The sequence below is a fragment of the Lepidochelys kempii genome, chromosome 26, assembly GCF_965140285.1.
Source record: "Lepidochelys kempii isolate rLepKem1 chromosome 26, rLepKem1.hap1, whole genome shotgun sequence".
NCBI classification, from domain to species: Eukaryota; Metazoa; Chordata; order Testudines; family Cheloniidae; genus Lepidochelys; species Lepidochelys kempii.
In genome coordinates this window covers 16162016-16182711 of record NC_136405.1, presented here as the reverse complement: position 1 = coordinate 16182711, position 20696 = coordinate 16162016, and the positions used below count along the sequence as shown (strand labels likewise).

The window sequence follows — 20696 nt, the reverse complement described above, 5'->3', positions numbered from 1 at the left end:
GGGCTGGAGCTGGGTTACTGGCCTAGTGGATGGGGCGGGTGAGCTATAGATGTGATATAGCTTGATTTTTGTAATGCTTTTGACACAGTCCCATATGATTCTCATAAGCAAACTGAGGAAATGTGGTCTAGGTGAAATTACTACAAGGTGGATGCAAAGTTGGTTGAAAGATCCTACTTAAAGAGTAGTTATCAATGGTTTGCTGTCAAATTAGGGTAATGTATCTAGTGGGGTCCCACAGGGGTCAATCCTGGTCTGATCCTACTCAACATTTTCATTAATGACTTGGATAATGGACTGGAGAATAGGCTTATAAAATTTGCAGATGGCACCAAGCTGGGAAGGGTTGCAAGCACTTTGGAAGGCAGGATTAGAATTCAAAACAACCTTGACAAATTGGAGAATTGGTCTGAAATCAATTTAATGAAATTCAATAAAGAACTACATTTAGGAAGGAAAAAAATCAAATGCACACCTACAAAATGGGGAATAACAGTGTAGGTGGTAGTCCTGATGCAAAGGACCTGGGGGTTGTAGTGGATCATAAATTGAATATGAGCGAACACTGTGATGCAGTTGTGAAAAAGGCTAATACCATTCTGAGGTGAATAAGCAGGACTGTTGTAGGTAAGACACTGCAGGTAACTGTCCCACTCTACTTGGCACTGGTGAGGTCTCAGCTGGAGTCCTGTGTCCAGTTCTGGGCGCCACACTTTAGCAAAGATGGGGACAAACTGGAGCACGTTGAGGTGAGAGCAACAAAAATGGTCAAAGCAAACCTGAGCTGCAAGGAAAGGTTAAAAAACTGAGCACATTTAGTCTTGGGAAAAGAAGACTGAGAGGGGACCTGATAACATGTTAAGGGCTGTTAGAAAGAGGACTGTGATCAAATGTTCTCCATGTCCACTGAAGGTAGGACAAGACGCAATGTGCTTAATCTGCAGCAAGGGAGATTTAGGTTACATAGCAGGAAAAACTGTCTATCTCTAAGGCTCTGGACCAGGCTCCCAAGGGAGGTTGTGGAATCCCCGTCACTGGAGGTTTTTAAGAACAGGCTGGACAAACCCCTGGCAGGGCTGGTCTTAGTTTACTTGCTCCTGCCTGAGTGCAGGGGATTGGACTAGATTATAGAATCATAGAAGTCCTGTCGAGAGCCTTTCCTGCCCAGCATTTCTATGATTTATACCGGCAGTCACTGAAACTGATGAGTGAGGGGATTCAGTAAATAAGAGGGGAAACCCAATGAGGCAACACTTTGAAGGGGAAGTGGATTGAGCATGCACCTCCAGCACGGAGCTATTGGTCTGCACACTCAGCAGCTCTCGCTGGCCAGCTGTGAGATGGCTTAGTGAGGAGCAGAGGTGCTGGAATTAGGGGTGCAGCACCCCCTGGCTTGAAGTGGTTTCCATCATATCCAGGGTTTACAGTTTGGTTCAATGGCTCTCAGCACCCCCACTGTACACATTGTTCCAGCCCCCCGGTAAGGGACGATGCTGAGTTGGTGTCAGTAACACTAAATCCTTCTTAATTTGCACAGGCATAACCGTACCTCTTATTGATTACCTGGATTGCTGGACTGACCAGCAGCCCCCGTTCTGGACCAGGACCCCCATTGCGCCAGGACTGTACAAACCCAGGACAAAACCATAGCCCCTGCCCTGAAGAATGACAATCTCATCTAAGATCAGCCCTCATTTGCTCTGCGTTTGCCTCCACGAGGCTTCTGTCACTCACTTGCAGCTGGCGATGAATCTGATCTGGTGACCCCCCTCTAGCAGCCAAAGGCCTAATGAGCGGAGTGAAGCTAGACAAATTCAGACTGGGAACACGGTGCAGATCTTTAAAAGTGAGAGCAATTCCGCACAAGAATAATTTACCGAGGGCTGGGGTGGAGGCTCCATCATGGATCATTTCTAACTCAAGCTGGGATGTTTTTCCAACAGATCGGCTCAAGGTCATGCAGGAAGTAATGCAGGGCAGTTCTCTGGCCTGTGTTGTGCAGGAGATCGGACTAGTTTCAGAGTGGTAGCCGTGTTAGTCTGTATCAGCAAAAACAACGAGGAGTCCTTGTGGAACTTTAGAGACTAACAAATGTATTTGGGCATAAGCTTTCATGGGCTAAAACCCACTTCATCAGATGGATGGAGTGGAACATTCAGTAGGGAGGTATAAATACACTGCATATGAAAAGATGGGAGTTGCCTTACCAAGTGGGGGGTCTGTGCTAACGAGCTAATTCAATTTAAGTTGGAAGTAGGCAATTCTCAACAGTTGACAAGAAGGAGTGCAAATCACTTTTTTAGTGTTAATGAGGCCAATGTAAACAAGGTATCCCATTTCAAACAGTTGACAGATGACTAGATGACCACTATGGTCCCTTCTGGCCTTAGACTCTATGGCCCAGCTCTGCAGAGGATCTGAGGATCTGGGCTCACAAATCTGTTGTCATTCCTCTCTAGCAGGTGGGCCTAGTGTCAGGGATCCTGAACTCCACCCCATTTGGTGTGCGCCCTGCTGAGTGCGCAGGGCTGGGTGCGGGCAGCGACCTGCCCTGACGAGGTTACAGTCTGCGTTTGGGCGCAAGAAAGCCAGAGGTGAGGATAACGAATCAGCAAAGCACTGGAACAGGTGAGGCTGGGCAGGTGGGTGCAGTACTGATATTACGCAAGGCAGGGGCACCAGAACGGGGGGCGGGTTAGGGAGCCATGGCCCCATCACTTTTTTCCTTCCTTCCTTGTCTTTCAGACACTGGTGGGGGGTGAGGGTCAGGTGACGGAGATTGTGTTGGATAGAAATAATGCTAGACTTGTCCTACCCTCAAGGAGAAGAGACCCGGCAGTGGGGAAGGATATATAGGGTCATGTTAGCACACGAGGGGAAGCCATTCTGACTCGCTCACACTTCGCTAAGCAGGTTTCAGAGTAGCAGCCGTGTTAGTCTGTATTCGCAAAAAGAAAAGGAGTACTTGTGGCACCTTAGAGACTAACACATTTATTTGAGCCTGAGCTTTCGTGGGCTACGGCTCACTTCATCGGATGCATGTAGCTCACGAAAGCTCATGCTCAAATAAATGTGTTAGTCTCTAAGGTGCCACTAGTCCTCCTTTTCTTTTTTCTCTAAGCAGATGTCACTCAAGTAGCAATGGAGGAAATTCAGAGCAATTATTGTTAGTCAGGGAGCAGGGCCTGGGGCAGCACCTCGTCCCCTTGCTTCCTGTAACCTCTTTTGCAACCTCTGAGTTGAGCCTTGTTTGACTCACCTTGTGTCATCTCGTTTCCTCCCTTTCACACTCATTAGCCCAGCCCTGCATGCCAGATGAGGTGCCTGGGACAATGCCAGCAGAGAGACATGGCTCTCACACATGGACTGCATGTGGCTGCGACGTGTGTTGGATTCCCTACACCGTATGCCTCAGTCAGGAGCAGCTGGTAACCAAAGTGTTTGAGCTACTGCCTTCTGATCTGGATTCCAAACGTTCTCAGAGCCTGGAGTGTTTGGATCAGGGCTTCTGTGTTGATCCCGGCTCTGGTAGACTCATAGACTTTACGGTCAGAATGGACCATCCTGATCGTCTAGTCTGACCTCCTGCACATTGCAGGCCACAGAACTGCACCCACTCCCTCCTGTAACAGACCCTGAACCTCTGGCTGAGTGACTGATGTCCTAAATTCATAGTTTAAAGAACCCAAGTTACAGAGAATCCTCCATTTCCACTAGTTTAAACCTGCAAGTGACCTGGGCCCCACGCTGCAGAGGAAGGTGAAACCTCCCTAGGGTCTCTGCCAATCTGACCCGGGGGAAATTCCTTCCTGACCCAAATCTGGCAATCGGTTCGACCCTGAGCATGTGGGTAAGACCCACCAGCCAGACACCTGGGAAAGAATTCTCTCTAGTAACTAAGAGCCCTTCCCATCTAGTGTCCCATCTATGGCCAGTGGAGATATTTGCTGCACAACATGGATCCACTAGTGCTAAAAAAAAAAGGGTGGGGGTGGGAGACTAACCAGAAAACACCACTTGCCTTTGTGCCAGACCTGAGCAACTTCCAGCAGAGCATTTATGATGAACTGCTACAACTAGCTGTAGGTCTGCAAGAGGAACTGCCACAAGCTGAGTCAGTGCAGGCAAACTGTCAAGACCCAGCTGGTGTTGGGCAACTGAGCGAGAGATTCAGCTGCACTGGCAGTTAAAGAGCGGCTCTGTGCTGAAAAGTGACAGTCAGAAGAGGCTCATGGGCTCCATGTTTATTGTGCCTCCAGGTCAAAGCTCCCTGCCAACCTACCCTGGGATCTGAGAGCTAAGTGGGGCTCTTCCTGGCCCATGCATCAACCCCCAGAAAGATTCCCACACCTGGAACGACTGTTGTTGATGCGCAAACCAGGCTGCATGTCAGCCCCCTCATCTGGGTCAGGGTTGGTTTCTGCAGAGCTAATGGGAGTAGAATGAAAATCTTTTAGCTCTGTAAATGCCGCAGGTGAGCATGGGACAGCTGGGGAACAGATTCGCAGCACAGGAAAGGGCCAGTTAACAGAGCAAACATCTGTCATTTACCCAGCACCAAAGATCACCTGGCACAGGTCAGAGCAGAACCAGACAGGCCTATATGAATCCTTGGCCCGCCCAGAACTCAAGACCCACCCCCTCAACTGACCCCTCTGTAAGACCCAGAAAACAACAGGTTCTGGGGGACAAAAACTGATGGTGGTGGAGATCCAAAGGAAGGCGCCGAAGGAGGATGCTGAGCAGAGAGCCTGGACAGTTCTCAGCCGTCCGCAAAGGATCCCCATGAGTCACAGAACCAGGCAGGAAACAATAAGCAGAAGTGTGAGTCATGGGCCAACTCTATCCGCTCCCCAGCTGCATCCGAGGAGCAAAACCGAAGGGACTGAGGGGACTGAGGGGCGCTGGTCAGGAGCCCACCTTGTGTGTGGCATCCTTTGGCAGAGGTGAGTGATGCTTCCAGGCTGGAGGGCAGGCAGGAGGGGACTATTTACACCTGTCAATAAACCAAACAAAAAGGACAAAGAAACAAACTGGAGAGACAGGTGTGTGAGAGGTGCTGGTGCCACCTGGGAATCTCCATGCACTGCCAGAGCCAACTGGGCCCGGTCCCCGCTGCCTAGGGTCGCAGGGGGTCTCTCAGCATGGCTGAATCACAACGATGAGGAAACGTACCCAGGCTCATGGCACTGGACTAAAGCAGGAGGGAGCAAATGCAGCACAGGGAGGCAAACACTAGAGGGAGCTTCTGGGTGACCTGCAATGTTAAAAAATGTGGCTTTGGCTCCTTTGCGGTAGGTGAAGACCTGAGAGGTGTTTGTTTTGCAGGTGTTTTGTGTTTGATTCTCCACTGCGAAGTTCAGAGGCAGATGACAAAATTCAGGCCTCGCCCTGTCCAGGATGACTCTAAGGATGAGTAGGAAACTCATTGAATCCTGACTGCTAAGGAAGTGAAGCACACTCAGGCAGGCCAAGTGTTTACAACTCTTTGTATGATTATCATTGCACCAGTTTAACTTGAGCAAGGAGATTGAGTTAGTGGGCTGGTCTCCCCTTCACGCCCTGCATTGTTCATGTTGCGTAGACTCTGCTCCGTCCTGCCTTCCGCAGTGACGAGGAAGATGACAAACACATGGGAGGGGCCAGCTGCTCAGAGTTGCTGTTGGGAATAGGGTTGCCAGATGTCTGGTTTTTGACCTGAACGCCCAGTCGAAAATGTTAAGAAAAAGTTAGCACATGTGACTCCATTTTGGTTTGGGGCCCACCATTGTTTAAATGCCAGCACATCATACACCAGGAGGAGTGATCCTTAGATACTGAATCCCTGTGAAAATCCTCCTCCATGTCTCCAGCCTGCCTTGACTCCCAGTATCTGGTTTTTGTCAGTCTCTAACTCCCTGTCTCTTGGCCTTGATGTGAGGCCTCCCATCCTAATAATAAAGGTTACTGATGCATGGCTTTAGGACCATGCTGTGTAATTAACATACTGGTTTAGCACGAGGAATGCACCAAGCAGGGATAGGTGGTAGATAAGACAAGGGTTTGTTTATTGGCTAAGGTTTCCAATGCACGAGGGCAACATGCTTTGCTAAAAAGTATATAACCTTTGTATAATCTGTATTCAGGGTCCCCTCCTGGCTAGCAGGGAGGCACCACGCTCGAGTGTAATAAACTTAGTATCTTTGGGACCTCTGCAGTTGTGGACTTTGTTTATGTGCCTCAGCCTAGATTCGAACTGTGCATGACCTGTCAGGTATAATTCGCAGCATTGGTGTGCGTGTCCTACCAGGTGTAATTCGCAGCATTGGTGTGCGTGTCCTACCAGGTGTAATTCGCAGCACTGGTGTGCGTGTCCTACCAGGTGTAATTCGCAGCACTGGTGTGCGTGTCCTACCAGGTGTAATTCATAAGAAAAAGGGACCCTGGTGGCTCCGGTCGGCACCGTCAACTGGGCCATTAAAAGTCCAGTCAGCGCCACAGCAGGGGCTTGCATCTAAGGCAGGCTCCCCGCCTGTCCTAGCTCTGCACAGCTCCCAGAAGTGGCTGCCAGGTCCTTGCAGCCCCTAGGTGCATGGGGGGCCAGGGAGGATTCGCATGCTGACCCCACCCCTAGTGCTGGCTCTACAGCTCCCATTGGCTGGGAACTGTAACCAAAGGGAGCTGCGAGGGCGACGCCTGTGGGCACAAGCACGCAGAGCCTCCCTGGTCGCCCATATGCCTAGGGGCTGCACTGCGGGGCCTGGTGGCTGCCTCCTGGGTAAGCGCCACCGGGATCCCGCATCCCAAACCCCCTCCTGCACCCCAACCCCCTGCTCTAGCCCGGAGTCCCCTCCTGCACCCAAACTCCCGGAGCCCACACCCCCCCAACACTCCAAGCCCCTGCCCCAAGCCTGAGCCCCCTCCTTCACCCCAAACCTCTAATCCCTGGCCCCACCCCAGAGCCCACACACACACCACACCCCAACCCGCTGCCCCAGCCCTGAGCCCCCTTCTGTACCCCAAACCCCTTATCCCCAGCCCCACCACAGAGCCCGCACCCCCAGCTGGAGCCTTCACCAGGCTTGGGCCTGGTGAAAGTAAGTGAGGGTGGGGGAGAGCAAATGACGGAGGGAGGGGGGGACTGGAACGAGTGGGGGTTGGGCCTGGAGCCCAATGCAGCCTGGGTGTTCCACTGTGTAAAGGGAGGGGCGGGGGGGTCTGCACACTTGCGTGCTGCAGCTCTTTGCTCCAGGAGGCTTCATCCACTTTGCCATAGAGAGGCTTGGGGGGCAGCCGGGGAAGGGTCCCAGTGGTGGCTGTGACTGCACAGATCCATTGGCCATGCCCCCGCTCAGAGAGCAAGCATGACAGGTGGGGTGGGGTGGGGGTGGGGCTTCTACAGCCACGAAGGGGGGTTTCTTCCCTTCCCCGCATGAAGGGCCTCATAAAGCTTATGATGGGCCAATATTTATATAGGGTGACTTGGGTCACTAGAGGCTGATTAGCCTGATGTCCATCCCAGACTGATCCAGAATTGAACGAACAAAGAGTTACAAGATGGCAGGGTAATGCACACCTGTCAGCATGAAAAGCAGGTCCCAATGAGATTACACATTGGGCTGACAAATGTAGCTGTGTTAACAAAACAAGCTTCTGGCAGGCATTTGATTTAGTATCACAAGATGTTCTGATTACAAAATTAGCCTTGTACCAAATCAGTGAGTCCCTATTAAATACCAGCTCGCTGACCAATCTCAAGTGTAACCCTCTATGGGGAATTGTCATCGCCTCGGGACCTTCCGACCTGGCATAGCCTCGTGTCTTTGCTGGGGCCATACCAGGCTCCTCTCCTCTATGGATCAGGCATGGAGGCGCCTTGGAACACGCACTCACCAGTGGGTTACACACCTACACCAGAGACTCCCCATGGCATCTCCTAGTCCAAGCTCCAAGTCCGGTGGTTACATGATTGCAGCTTTGCTGCTGCTGGGACAACTACAGGAGTTCTGGGCCTGCCAAGCTCAGCAAGCAATAGGGAACCGAGTCGGGAGGAAAAATTACTAAACAACCAAAGGAGACAAGCGCCCTCCGGACTTGATGCTGCGATTGTCGTGTTCTTCACTGGGCCAGTGGACATAATGCCATTGAATACTGGTCACTGGATTGGGCCCTCAATGCAGTTACTCTGGATCTACACTGGAGTAAATGAGAGCAGAGTAGGGCCCCCTCCCTGAGCGTGTGAACAGCACATTGTCCATGTGCTTGTGGGCACTTGGTGCATCTCAGCATGCTCAGACCTAGTGCTCCCACCAGTGGGCTACATTGAGTTATCTGTGGCTGATTAGCTACAATAGGACATCTGCTGTTGGAAGCCAGCCTGGTTGGGGGTCTGCAGAAGGAGTCTCCTGGATGAGTTGGTACCTGGCTCTTTTCAACTACTCCGCCGGTTTGTCCAGAAGGATCTTTTATCCATGCTGGAAATCCTAATGTGTGGGTTATTTGCATGTTGAAGTCATTCTCATGAGAACCACCCCTCCCCGTTCCTCCCAGTATAAATAGCTGGGTGATTGCTACAGAGAACTCAGCCTGAGCCTGCATGTGACAGAAGGACACTAGACACCCAACAGGTTTTGCTGTTGACAGGTCTGCTGCTGGGAATACTCCTTCCACTGCTAGCCCCTGGGCCTTCAGCAACACCCAAGATGGCTTTGGCCCTTCCTCTAGCTTTGCTTGTTACTGTGCTTGTCCTCTGGATGCTTTTCTATTATTTTATTTATATTGTGGTAGCACCTAGGAGCACTAGTCACGGCCAAGTCTCCTGCTGTGCTAGGCACTGTACAGACACAGAACCCAAAGAGTTGATAATCTAAGGATAAGCCAAGTAAGAGCAGGTGGGTACAGACAGATGGGGAAGCATAAAGAAACAATTCTCTCTTTCTCTCTTTCCTTTTCAGAATCAGCCCTGCCAAGAGATCTTACAAAACCAACGGATCTGAGGACCGTCTCCAGGTAAGTCTGTTCCCATTGTATGGACAATGCTTTTAGGAGACAGCAGCACTTTAGACTCTGTGGCTCTGGCAAGAAATGCTGCATCCATCGAGGCGTTTTGCAATATTAACACAGCAGATGTGGATATAAACTCTGGTGCGGCTGTACCTCTGGGTGGGGGGGCGGGGCGTATGTTACTACACCACCACCATCATATACATCACACCTTGAGAAAGAGACAATGCAAGGTAGAGACGCTATTTATGGGAGACAGAGGGTTGAAGAAATGAAGGAACTTCTGGGTACTAAATTCCAGAACTGATCAGATCTTCCCCTGTCCTCATCATAGAAGAGCAGCCAAACTAGCAGAGCAGGGGTCAGTGGGCCTGGAGGGGGGCTGGGAGGGCAGCAGAGTGTCTGCGCTCATAATCTCTGACAGTAATTTCATACCAAGGTGTAAATGGGGAGTGAGGCAGATGCTGCTCCCATGTCTGAGACCCTCAGCTCCCCCAAGAAAGAGAAATTTCACAGCTCCTTGTTCTTTCCCCAGTTACCCTGAGGGCCCAGTCTCAGCGGCAGGATCGGCCTCCACACACACAGTACTGATCTGTGCTCATGTCACCCCGCCCAGGGTCAGGGGCAGTTGGATACACAGAGCGCTGGCCATAGTGGGTTCCAAAGGGGCACAGCCTCCTGGTGGGGACCCAGCCTGGCCTCCTGGACCCACTCTGGGGCCTGCTTTGCAGAGGCTGTTCCCTGGCTCTACCCCCAGGGACCTGTCCTGGGCAGAGCAGTGAGGGGCGGGATTGCCAGTGGCCTATTAGGTTAAGGGGGGGTCAGTTACTAACTGACCCTGGTGTCTGTCTCATTCCCTGGCTCTGGCCTGGCTGGAGAAACACCCTTTGCCCAGCACATCCCGCCAGCAGCTAACAGGCACTGTGAGGCCTGGATCCTGCTACATAGGGCATCCTGGGCTGGCTGAGCCCTGTCGGTGCAGAGAGGGGTCACCGCCCATAGTCCCCACAGCTGCGTCCTGGGGCCAGGCCCTAGTGGGGAAGCATCCCACCCCCGGCAGCATCGCCAGTGGCTGGTCCATGCCCTTCCTCCTGCTGCGGCCACGGGGCTGGCGGCCCCTTTGGCGATTCCATGGGGAGCTGCCCCGGAGCTGGGCCAAGGGGGGTGAGACGGGGAACGAGCCTTGATTGGCTGCCCACCAAGATCCAAGCCAATCAGATTGCTCGGCAGATGGCGCTTACTCCCACACCCCATGCTATGTGCTGCTGGCTACCAAGATCTGAAGGGGGCTGTGGGCCAAAGATGGGCCCTGACCTCCCCCCCCCAGGGGGGAACTTGGCTCAGCAGGGCCAATGGGACTCCCCCTATGGGACCAGCCTGCCTGAGAGCTCGTGTCCATCTGTCCTTCCCAGCCACCCCGCTCCCGCCAGGACATGACAGACACCAGGCACACGTCCACCACAATGGCATCCCAGCCAGGAGCAGGGACAGGGAGACGGCCGAGTGGACCCTGTGGGAATCAGGACAAAGACATGAGGGATTTGTTCGACACATTCATTAAGAAAGGTGGGTCTCTGGGCATGGGGTCCAGATAAAGGAGAACCTCAGGGCCTGAGAGGGCTCCCTGGCAAAACCCCCTCTTGTGCCTTCTCATCGGCTGAATTCCTGCTCACTCTTGTCCTCAGCCCAGTGCCGAAGAGGGGCGTGGCAGGGTCAGATGACAAGCCTTGCACCGATAGGTGCTGGAACTAGGAGTGTGGGGGTGCTGCTGCACCCCCTGGTTTACAGTATAGTTCAATGGATCTCAGCACCCCCACTATACAATTGTTCCAGTATCTCTGCTTGCACCCCCAGTTTACAGCAGCATCCCTGAGAACAGAATCTGGCCCCAGGGCCATGCCCTGAATTATGTGCAGTCTAAACCATCTCCCCTGGGATCTAGCAGCTCGCTTTATGGTCATATGTCAGGGAAAAACTCCAGTTTCCAGATCCTTCCCGGGGAGCGGACTCTCATGAAAAGGGAGATGCAATTTCTTAGAGTCCAGTCTGTATCATTGGAGCACAGCCCAGGGGACCGGATGCAGGGGCAGCAGCAAGCCCCGCACAGTTACCTGCTTCCTTGAAGGAGCTCGCCCTGGGATAGTTTATAGGGGACAAGTTAAGAGGGAAGGAGCTGAATTCACCATTCACACTGAGGGGTCATGGGGTGCCGGGAGCTATGACATTGCAGGGCAATGAAGGGGAGGAGGGGATGACCCTGAGGTCCCTTCCAACCCTGATATTCTATGAGTGCAAGGAGCTATGGGGCTGTCGGGGGGTGGGGGGCAGATCCCTTTAGTTCTCGTCACCATAGGAGAATTTCTACTGTTAAAGATCCTGCATTAACATTTTGCCTTTCCCGATCATCCAGAAGATGGTGTTCCCAATCCTCCGGACCTCCCCATGCCGTTCATCTTCACCCTGCGTGACGCCAAGCAGAAGGTCATTCGCTTGCAGAGCAACAATCTTGTGGCTGAGGCCTCCAACTCAGACCCTGGTGAGCTCCATGCTCCCTCTCATTTCCCACTCTTGCTGGCTGTCCTGCTGCTTTCCCCCAGCCGAGGCAGAGAGGATTGAGGGCCGTGTTGCCCTCTCCGGGGTGGTGCCCTGCGAGGAGGAAATCTGTGTACTGAATCTCTCGCTCTCCCCAGCCCAGCGGATTCTGAAAGGGAGCTCAATGCAGAGCAGGAGCCAGGCTGGGGCACAAGGGGGCCAGGTCTGTGGTTCAAGGGCTGCCTGCATGGTTGCTCCCTGGGGGGGGTGAAGTAATGCTGCCTCTCGCTGGCATCTGAGTGCCCCTGTGGAAAAGTGACTCTTGGCAGTCTAGAGACCTGAGCCCTCTCATGTTCCACCTGCAGAGAAACTCAGTGTGGTGCCTAACCGGTTCGTACAGGGCAAACAGTACCCCATCATCCTGGGCGTCCAGGGAGGAAGTAGCTGCCTGTCATGCGGAACGTTGTCCCAACCCAAGCTGCAGCTGGAGGTGAGTGTCCTCAGCTGGGTAGTTACCAGCTTTGGGGGGCAGAATTTGCACCTTCCTCTGAGGTGGCAGCTTGTGGCCCCCACCAGGGACAGGATCCTGAAGTAGCTGGGGCAGTGGGCTGCTCTGGTCTGGCCATTGCGGGGCTCCTCGTGGATCAGACAAGTGCTGGGGGCTAAGTGGACTTGGTTCCCGGATAAGGCTGCCCACGTGGGAGCTTGGTGAGTAGGACCCATGTGCCCATCAGGGGGCAGCAAGAAGCTGAGGGACAGCAGGCCCTGCCCAGGACCCTGCCCCATCATGGAGACACAATGGGGGCAGGGGAAATCAGGGTCCGACCCCTGCCCCTCAGCTTCTGAGCCCACTTGCCCAGGCCTTGAAACCACAGTCTGGCACTGGTTGGTTTCACTTTCAGCGGGATTTGTCCTTGCCACCGGCAGGAGCGGAGCTGATGAAGGTATCTTCTCTCCCCACCATGGAGCTGGTCCAATATGGACTGAATGGTGCTTAATAAAATGCATCGGAGCTCTGAACTGCTGCCCCATTTGCCATGTTTGTGGCCCCATGCGATGCACGGTTCATGGGCATCTGTATGGACAGAGTCATAGGGCAATCTGACCCTTTCATCTTGATCTGACCCTGCCAATCTTAGCCCACCTGCCTGGGTGGAGGGAATGAAGACAAGGGTCATGTGATGGGGTGTACGAGGCCTGCTGCAGGATATGAGGGCAATCAGAGGAGACTGCAGGGAGAGCAGACCTGGGGGTGGATGCTCGCTTCACTTCTAGGAAAGAGCTGGCAAGGAGATCTAGGTAGAGGGTCTCTGCAGAGCTGGAAGAGCTGGGAGAGAGACCTGCTAGGAAGGATGGCTCAGCAGGGAGTGGACTCAGAGCCTGGACCCGAGGCGGTGAGCCCCCTAGGAAGGCTCAGGGAAGATCTGTGTGTTTAGAACTTTGTGCTAATAAACCAGGCTCCCGGAAGGGGAGAGTTATTGAGAAAACACTGGCAGCGTGAAGTTCAGTCAAATAAATTGGTTAGTCTCTAAGGTGCCACAAGTACTCCTTTTCTTTTTGGGGAGGAAAGGGAAACCGAGGCAGCAGACAGGCCCAAAGCCAGAGGCGGGTAAGCCCTTGCTACGAGTGGGCTTATGTTCCCATAAATGTTTGGGGAAGGGATAGATAACCATCCATTGTCACCTGCCAACAGGGATATTCACGATTTCTTAGTCCCCTGTTTATAAAACAACATTCAGCCAATCAGCGAGCAGGATCAGTAGCGTGTGACTTTGGTGACCAATTGCCGACAGTGACCATGCACAAATAACCAATAGGCTGATAACTGTTATCCTAGCTGGTCCTGAGGCTGGTTAGGAATAACAGAGACGCTTGCAGAACTCCTGATCAGTCAGCTCACCGATGTGCGAGCAGAACTAAGGGCTAAACGCCCAGGGAATGTTGTTCCCAGGAAATAATCCAGCTTCCTGCAACGGCATCTTCCTTTCTGTTCCCCGCTCAGGATAAGAAAATAATGGAATTGTTTGAAGACAAGGAGCAAGCCGCTCGCTTCACTTTCCACAACATTCCCGAAGGCAGCACCCACCGCTTCGAGTCAGCCACCTACCCGGGCTGGTTTCTCTGCACCTCCCAGAAGAGCAGCGAGCCCATCCGCATCACCAACCACCCGGGCGAGACAGAGATCACTGAGTTCTATTTCAAAAGGATTCTGACCCAATAGCCGCCTGCGATGGGAAGAAGGCTGCAGAAGTTCCCCTGCACACCCCAGACAATATTGCCTTTTTCTTTTTAGTGCTGGAAATTAAAGTATTGTCTACTCTCCTTTTCCTGGGAGACTCTCTGGTGACTCTGGAACTCATGGCATTATGACATCACCCACACCAAGGAAGCAAATCCTGAGCAGCTGAGAGGGGATGGGATATTTTGCCAGGCTGGCTTTTATTATCTTGTTTTTTATTAACTTCCAGTTAACAAAAATACTCAACACACAGTTGGGAGCAAAGCTTTTGCTATTAAAGATCCTGCAAAAGGTCACAGCCAGCAAACTCAGAGCAGAGCAGAGCAGGGCAGGATGAGCCCCCACTCTCGGAATCTCTGTTCCAGCATCACTAGGTACCCACTAGCCATCCCAAAAGGAGCTCCAGCCCCTGCATTGGGGCCAACCGTCAAGGGTCCCATGACCCAGTCACATGGTTTCACATAGGATTGGGCATTGCACTAACAAATATGGTCCCACGTAGCATGTGGCCCCATGGAAATGCTGCAGAACCATTAACGGAGCACGCAACATGTTCAGACACTGACCCTCTTAGATCTGTGGGTAGAAAGCTGGCTAGATTGTTGGGCTCAACGGGTAGTGATCAATGGCTCCATGTCTAGTTGGCAGCCGGTGTCAAGTGGAATGCCCCAGGGGTCGGTCCTGGGGCCGGTTTTGTTCAATATCTTCATAAATGATCTGGAGGATGGTGTGGATTGCACTCTCAGCAAATTTGTGGATGATACTAAACTGGGAGGAGTGGTAGATACACTGGAGGGCAGGGATGGGATACAGAGGGACCTAGACAAATTGGAGGATTGGGCCAAAAGAAATCTGATGAGGTTCAATAAGGATAAGTGCAGGGTCCTGCACTTAGGACGGAAGAACCCAATGCACAGCTACAGACTAGGGACCGAATGGCTAGGCAGCAGTTCTGCGGAAAAGGACCTAGGGATGACAGTGGACGAGAAGCTGGATATGAGTCAGCAGTGTGCCCTTGTTGCCAAGAAGGCCAATGGCATTTTGGGATGTATAAGTAGGGGCATAGCGAGCAGATCGAGGGACGTGATCGTCCCCCTCTATTCGACATTGGTGAGGCCTCATCTGGAGTACTGTGTCCAGTTTTGGGCCCCACACTACAAGAAGGATGTGGATAAATTGGAGAGAGTCCAGCGAAGGGCAACAAAAATGATTAGGGGTCTGGAACACATGACTTATGAGGAGAGGCTGAGGGAACTGGGATTGTTTAGTCTGCGGAAGAGAAGAATGAGGGGGGATTTGATAGCTGCTTTCAACTACCTGAGAGGTAGTTCCAGAGAGGATGGTTCTAGACTATTCTCAGTGGTGGAAGAGGACAGGACAAGGAGTACTGGTCTCAAGTTGCAGTGAGGGAGGTTTAGCTTGGATATTAGGAAAAACTTTTTCACTAGGAGGGTGGTGAAACACTGGAATGCGTTGCCTAGGGAGGTGGTGGAATCTCCTTCCTTAGAAGTTTTTAAGGTCAGGCTTGACAAAGCCCTGGCTGGGATGATTTAATTGGGGATGGGTCCTGCTTTTGAGCAGGAGGTTGGACTAGATGACCTCCTGAGGTCCCTTCCAACCCTGATATTCTATGATTCTATGATCTGCCATCAGCACAGGGACTCACAAGGGCACCCCGCTGGAGAATACCCACCGTCTGGCATTCTGCAGCCCTGCATACTCTGGTGGTCCCCTAGCACTCCTTGCATGGGATCCAGGGCAGGAAAGCAGCTGTGGGCAATACAGCACTTAAACACATGCTTCAAATTAGTGCGGCTCATGTGCTTTCCTGACTCAGGGCCATGGTGCAGGTTCTGATCTCCTTAGAAAGCTCCCAGATCCCATGAGACACCTTATAGTGCTTGGATGCTATGGGTACAGGCCTGTTTCTGCAGCCACTTTACTCCGGGGTGTGCTGCTGGCTATTCATTGCATGCTCATTGCAGTCAGCAGAACTCCTCGCAGTAGGAAGCAGCAGAGGCAAGATTAAGGTGTTAGCTGGACTGAGTCCTTAGACATCTCTCACCAGATTTACACTCCCTCACATAGATTCCCAGATTCCAAGGCCAGAAGGGACCATTGTGAGACACACAAGCCAGACAACTGTCCACAATAATCCCTGGAGCACAGCTGTTAGAAAAAACATCCCATATAGATTTAAAAATTCCCGGTGATGGAGAATCCATCATGATCTTGGGTAAATTGTTCCCATGGTTAATTACTCTCACTATTAAAAAGGTACATCTGATTTCCAGTCTGAATTTATTTAGCTTCAACTTCCAGCCATTGGCTCTTGTTAGACCTTCCTCTGCTAGACTGAAGAGCCCATTATTAAATACTTGTTCCCCCTGTAGATACTTATAGACTTTGATCAACCACCCCTTCTCTTTGTTAAGCTAAATAGATGGAGCTCTTTGAGTGTCTCACTGTAATGCAGGTTTTCTAATCCTTTAATCATTCTTGTGGCTCTTCTTTGATCTCTCTCCCATTTACCAACATCCTTGAACTGTGGGCACCAGAACTGGACACAGGATTCCAGCTGTGGTCGCAGCAGTGTCAGATATAGAAGGAAAATCACCTCCCTGCTCCTGCTCGAGATTCCCCCGTTTGTGCATCTCAGGATCACAGGAGCTCTTTCGGCTACAGCGTTGCACTGGGAGCTCATGTTCAGCTGATGACCCACCGTGCCCCCCAAATCTGTTTCAGCGGCCCTGCTTCCTAGGGTAGAGTCCCCTGTCATGTCAATATGGCCTGCCTTCTTTGTTCCCAGATGTATCCATTTAGTCGTATTAAAACACATATTGTTTAGTTGTGCCCAGTTTACCAAGCAATCCAGATCGCTCTGTATCAGTGACCTGTCCTCTTCGTTATATACCACTCTCCCAATTTTTGTGTCATCTGCAAATTTTCAGTGATGCTTTTATGTTTTCTTCTAAGTAATTGCTAAAAATGTTAAACTGTTTCTTAACCTACCTGTCATAAATATAAAGGGAAAGGTAACCACCTTTCTGCATACAGCGCTATAAAATCCCTCCTGGCCAGAGGCAACATCCTGTTACCTGTAAAGGGTTAAGAAGCTCAGCTAACCTGGCTGGCACCTGACCCAAAGGACCAATAAGGGGACAAGATACTTTCAAATCTTGGGTGGGGGGAAGGCTTTTGTTTGTGCTCTTTGTTTACGTGGTTGTTCTCTCTTGGGACTGAGAGAGGCCAGACAGAAATCCATCTTCTCCAACCCATCCTAATCCAAGTCTCCAATATTGCAACCAGTAGAGGTAAGCCAGGCAAGGCTGATTAGTTTATCTTTTGGTTTATGTGAATTTTCCCTGTGTTGAGAGGGAGGTTTATTTCTGTTTTCTGTAACTTTAAGGTTTTGCCCAGAGGGGGATCCTCTGTGTTTTGAATCTGAATACCCTGTAAAGTATTTTCCATCCTGATTTTACAGAGATGATTTTTACCTTTCTTTTTTTTTAACAAAACCCTTCTTTTAAGAACCTGACTGATTTTTCCATTGTTCCAAGATCCAGGGGTTTGGGTCTTTGATGATTTTGTAACAAATTGGTTAGGATATTATTCTCAAGCCTCCCCAGGAAAGGGGGTGTGTAGGGCTTGGGGGGATATTTTGGGGGGAAGACATCTCCAAGTGGGCTCTTTCCCTGTTCTTTGTTTAAAACGCTTGGTGGTGGCAGCATACTGCTCAAGGACAAGGCAAAGTTTGTACCCTGGGGAAGTTTTTAACCAAAGCTGGTAAGAATAAGCTTAGGGGGTCTTTCATGCGAGTCCCCACATCTATACCCTAGAGTTCAGAGTGGGGAAGGAACCCTAACACTACCCTTTGGTGTTTTATTAAGTGTGAACCCACCATACTTTGGATTTTTAGACTACCCTCTGCTATATGAACTCAATGGGAAGTGCAGATTAGCCGGGTCACCATGTGCTGTGTATGAGTGAAATACGATAATAAATACCCCTGTAGATATTCAGATGAAGATGTTTTGTTACATTCATCAGAAACATGGCTGGACATGCCAAACATTATCCCTTGAATTATTAAATTACCACCTGGATAATTTAGTGCCACTTTCATTAAGGTCAATGGGGATCTCGCTTTGAGACCTCTATAAAATGCTTTGAAATATAGTTCAAGCTCTGGGCCGCTGGCTAGATGGGGAGCTGTGTGGTTGGATTGTACATGTTGGTGGCTTTGCTTACGGCTCCTTCAGAAATACTGTGATCACATCCCAGTATCTGTTTGGCCTTTTTCTAACCAAACTTCCACTTAGCGGATATTCACTCACTGCAGCTCAGATAGATTGTGATGAGTAAAAAGAAAAGGAGGACTTGTGGGACCTTAGCGACTAACAAATTGGTTAGTCTCTAAGGTCCCACAAGTCCTCCTTTTCTTTTTGCAGATACAGACTAACACGGCTGCTACTCTGAAACATTGTGATGAGTGACTTCCTTTTCTGGTTTTCCCCCATGGTTAAATGCAGCTTGGAAATTCTGTATGGGAGCAAGCAAGAGGAAATAAATATTTTCTGACTCAGAATCTCCACTGTGGTCACTTTTTGCACTTTGCTGACCCACTTTAGGGAAGCTGTAGCGAGAGCTGGGGCAATCTACCTTGCACATTTCTTTCACTGAAATGAAACTGGCGGCACTGGTATAAACTGCGGTGAGCACTGTTCCCAAGTCAGTCATGGCTGACAGTGGTTTAGCTTGTCTATTCTAAAGGTTTCCACAGCTGGAGCTTCTCCTGGGTCAGGCCACTGATGGCTGAAATTGGGGCCCAGCTCACGCATCCGATGAAGTGAGCTGTAGCTCACGAAAGCTCATGCTCAAATAAATTGGTTAGTCTCTAAGATGCCACAAGTCCTCCTGTTCTTTTTGTGGATACAGACTAACACGGCTGCTACTCTGAAACCTGTCATTATGCAAGGCACTGAATTTAGCCGTATGGAGTGGAAATCTATCCCCACTGTATTTTCCACAGTATGCATCCGATGAAGTGAGCTGTAGCTCACGAAAGCTCATGCTCAAATAAATTGGTTAGTCTCTAAGGTGCCACAAGTCCTCCTGTTCTTTTTGAGTCTAAACTGGCATAGTTCACACCTTGGTCCAGCCACCTTGTCTGGGAGATTTGATGGTTCAGGGGAAGGGTGATGAGACAGAACCTTTAATTTTAGGTCCATGGCCAGTGCACCCAGGGCTGGCCTTATGGGTGGGTGACTGGAGAGACCACCCAGGGCACCGTGGTCAGAGGGGCACCATGCGCAAAAGGCAAAGAGCAGGGCGGGCCTCGGGTGAGAGGTCACAGAAGGGAGCTCGGGGCAATGGAGGGAGGAAGAGGCAGCGGGGCTGGAGGATGATTGTGGAGGGGCGGGGGCGGGCGCCCAGGGAGGCAGTGTGGTCCAGGGTTGATGGGGGGATGGGTGGGAGCCTGGAGAGGCAGTGGAGGACAGGGGTGATGGTGGGGAGGCAAGAGGGAGGCAGTGGAGTCCAGGGGTACCAAAATACAAGTGGACCCAGGGCGCCATTTTCCTTAGGGTCAGCCCTGAGTGTACCAGTGACCCTGGGTCATTGGTATTCTCTGCTAGCTATAGTATGTGGTCGCACTTTGGGAAGTGACTTGGTGAACTCTGAACAGAACGTAATGGAGCTGCATGAAATATCCGCCACTGACTGGCCCCTCTTCAGAGAGGCAAGGGAATGAGTGGGCCAGGGAGGCTGAGCTCCGAAGTTGCCCCTGAAAGAGCGCCCTCCAAGCAGGGTTGAGATGCAGGGGTGGGTCTGTGTGGAAGGCTGACCCACACTGCGCCTGTTCTGTGTAAAAATAAAGGCTCTGGGTGTCCGGTGCTGTACACGCAGCAGTATTTGCTAGCCATAAAACCTGGGGACCCTAGTACCTGCTCCAGTCAGGATCACAGGCAGGAGGAGAAGTAAGCCTCTGTACTAGACAATAGCTGGCGTGCTTATGGCACAAGTCCCATTTAGAACTGGGTCTTAGGACTCATACCCCGGGGCTGGGCAGCAGGGGGTGGACCGGTACCGTGCCTACAGCCCTGTAACTGCAAAGGCCAATCCTGGGCAGCAGACAGCCCGGTTAATCCGGTCGGTATCCAGAGATAGGATCGGATGTTTGCAGAGTGAGGCGTGTTCAGGTTCCTTCACAGATAAGATCTCTCTGAGCAGGGAGGAGATGTCTGGCAGAACTGATTGTTGGGGGAGCAAACACAGAGTCTCTTCAGTGTCTGCAACATGCACCCGCAGCTCTGGCGATGCTGCCTGGAGTAGAGGGTGCAATGTGTCCGTATAGCCATGTCCGTCCTGGCTGGCAACAGGCAAGTATTGAGTCCAGAGGCAGTGCCGCCTAGTGGATAGAGTGCTGGGCTGGGACTCAGGAAACCTGTTCTGGGCTCTGCCACTAGACTGCTGGGTGGCCTTGGGGAACTCACTTGGTCTCTATGTGCTCTGCCAGCTGCCTTGGCTACATGGGTAGATGGAGATCCTCTGGTCAGCTCTGTGCTTTGCCTGTTTAGGAAGCCCCAGAGGGTCATGTGGGGAGTTGGTCTCATACCCCGAGACGCCCCCGTGTTCACTTAGGCAGGGTGATGTCTGGTCAGTGCTATCGCTCGACATGTCTGTGGGGCTGGGAGGGGCTAGCAAGGAGGCATGGGTCCCAGGGCCACGTCTACAATGCAGAATAAAATAAAAGATCCACAGCCGTGAGTCTGAGTCTGGTTCTACAGACTCAGGTTTGCACGACAGGGCTAAAAATAGGAATGTAGCCGTTTCTGCTCAGGCTAGAGCTCAGGCTCTGAGACTGGGCTTCCCCCCTCATCCCCTCCCAGCTCCAGGTTTTGGAGCCAAACTCCAGCCCGAGCGGGAAAGTTTACCCTGCTAT

General features: G+C 51.5%; 1 protein-coding gene across 2 annotated transcripts; it reads left to right on the top strand.

Annotated features, from left to right (window-relative positions):
* The first annotated feature begins 4895 nt into the window (after positions 1-4895).
* LOC140903629 (interleukin-36 receptor antagonist protein) lies at positions 4896-13807 on the top strand. Of its 2 annotated transcripts, none has more exons than XM_073325194.1 (6): positions 4896-4946; positions 8934-8988; positions 10395-10548; positions 11393-11518; positions 11880-12004; positions 13517-13807. In XM_073325194.1, exons 3-6 carry the CDS (start codon positions 10416-10418, stop codon positions 13733-13735), a joined length of 603 nt encoding a protein of 200 aa, XP_073181295.1. In that variant the 5' UTR covers positions 4896-4946; positions 8934-8988; positions 10395-10415; the 3' UTR covers positions 13736-13807. The 2 variants fall into 2 exon arrangements, with proteins under 2 accessions (XP_073181295.1, XP_073181294.1); XM_073325193.1 differs by lacking the exon at positions 4896-4946 and adding an exon at positions 8563-8622.
* The last annotated feature ends 6889 nt before the right edge of the window (positions 13808-20696 follow it).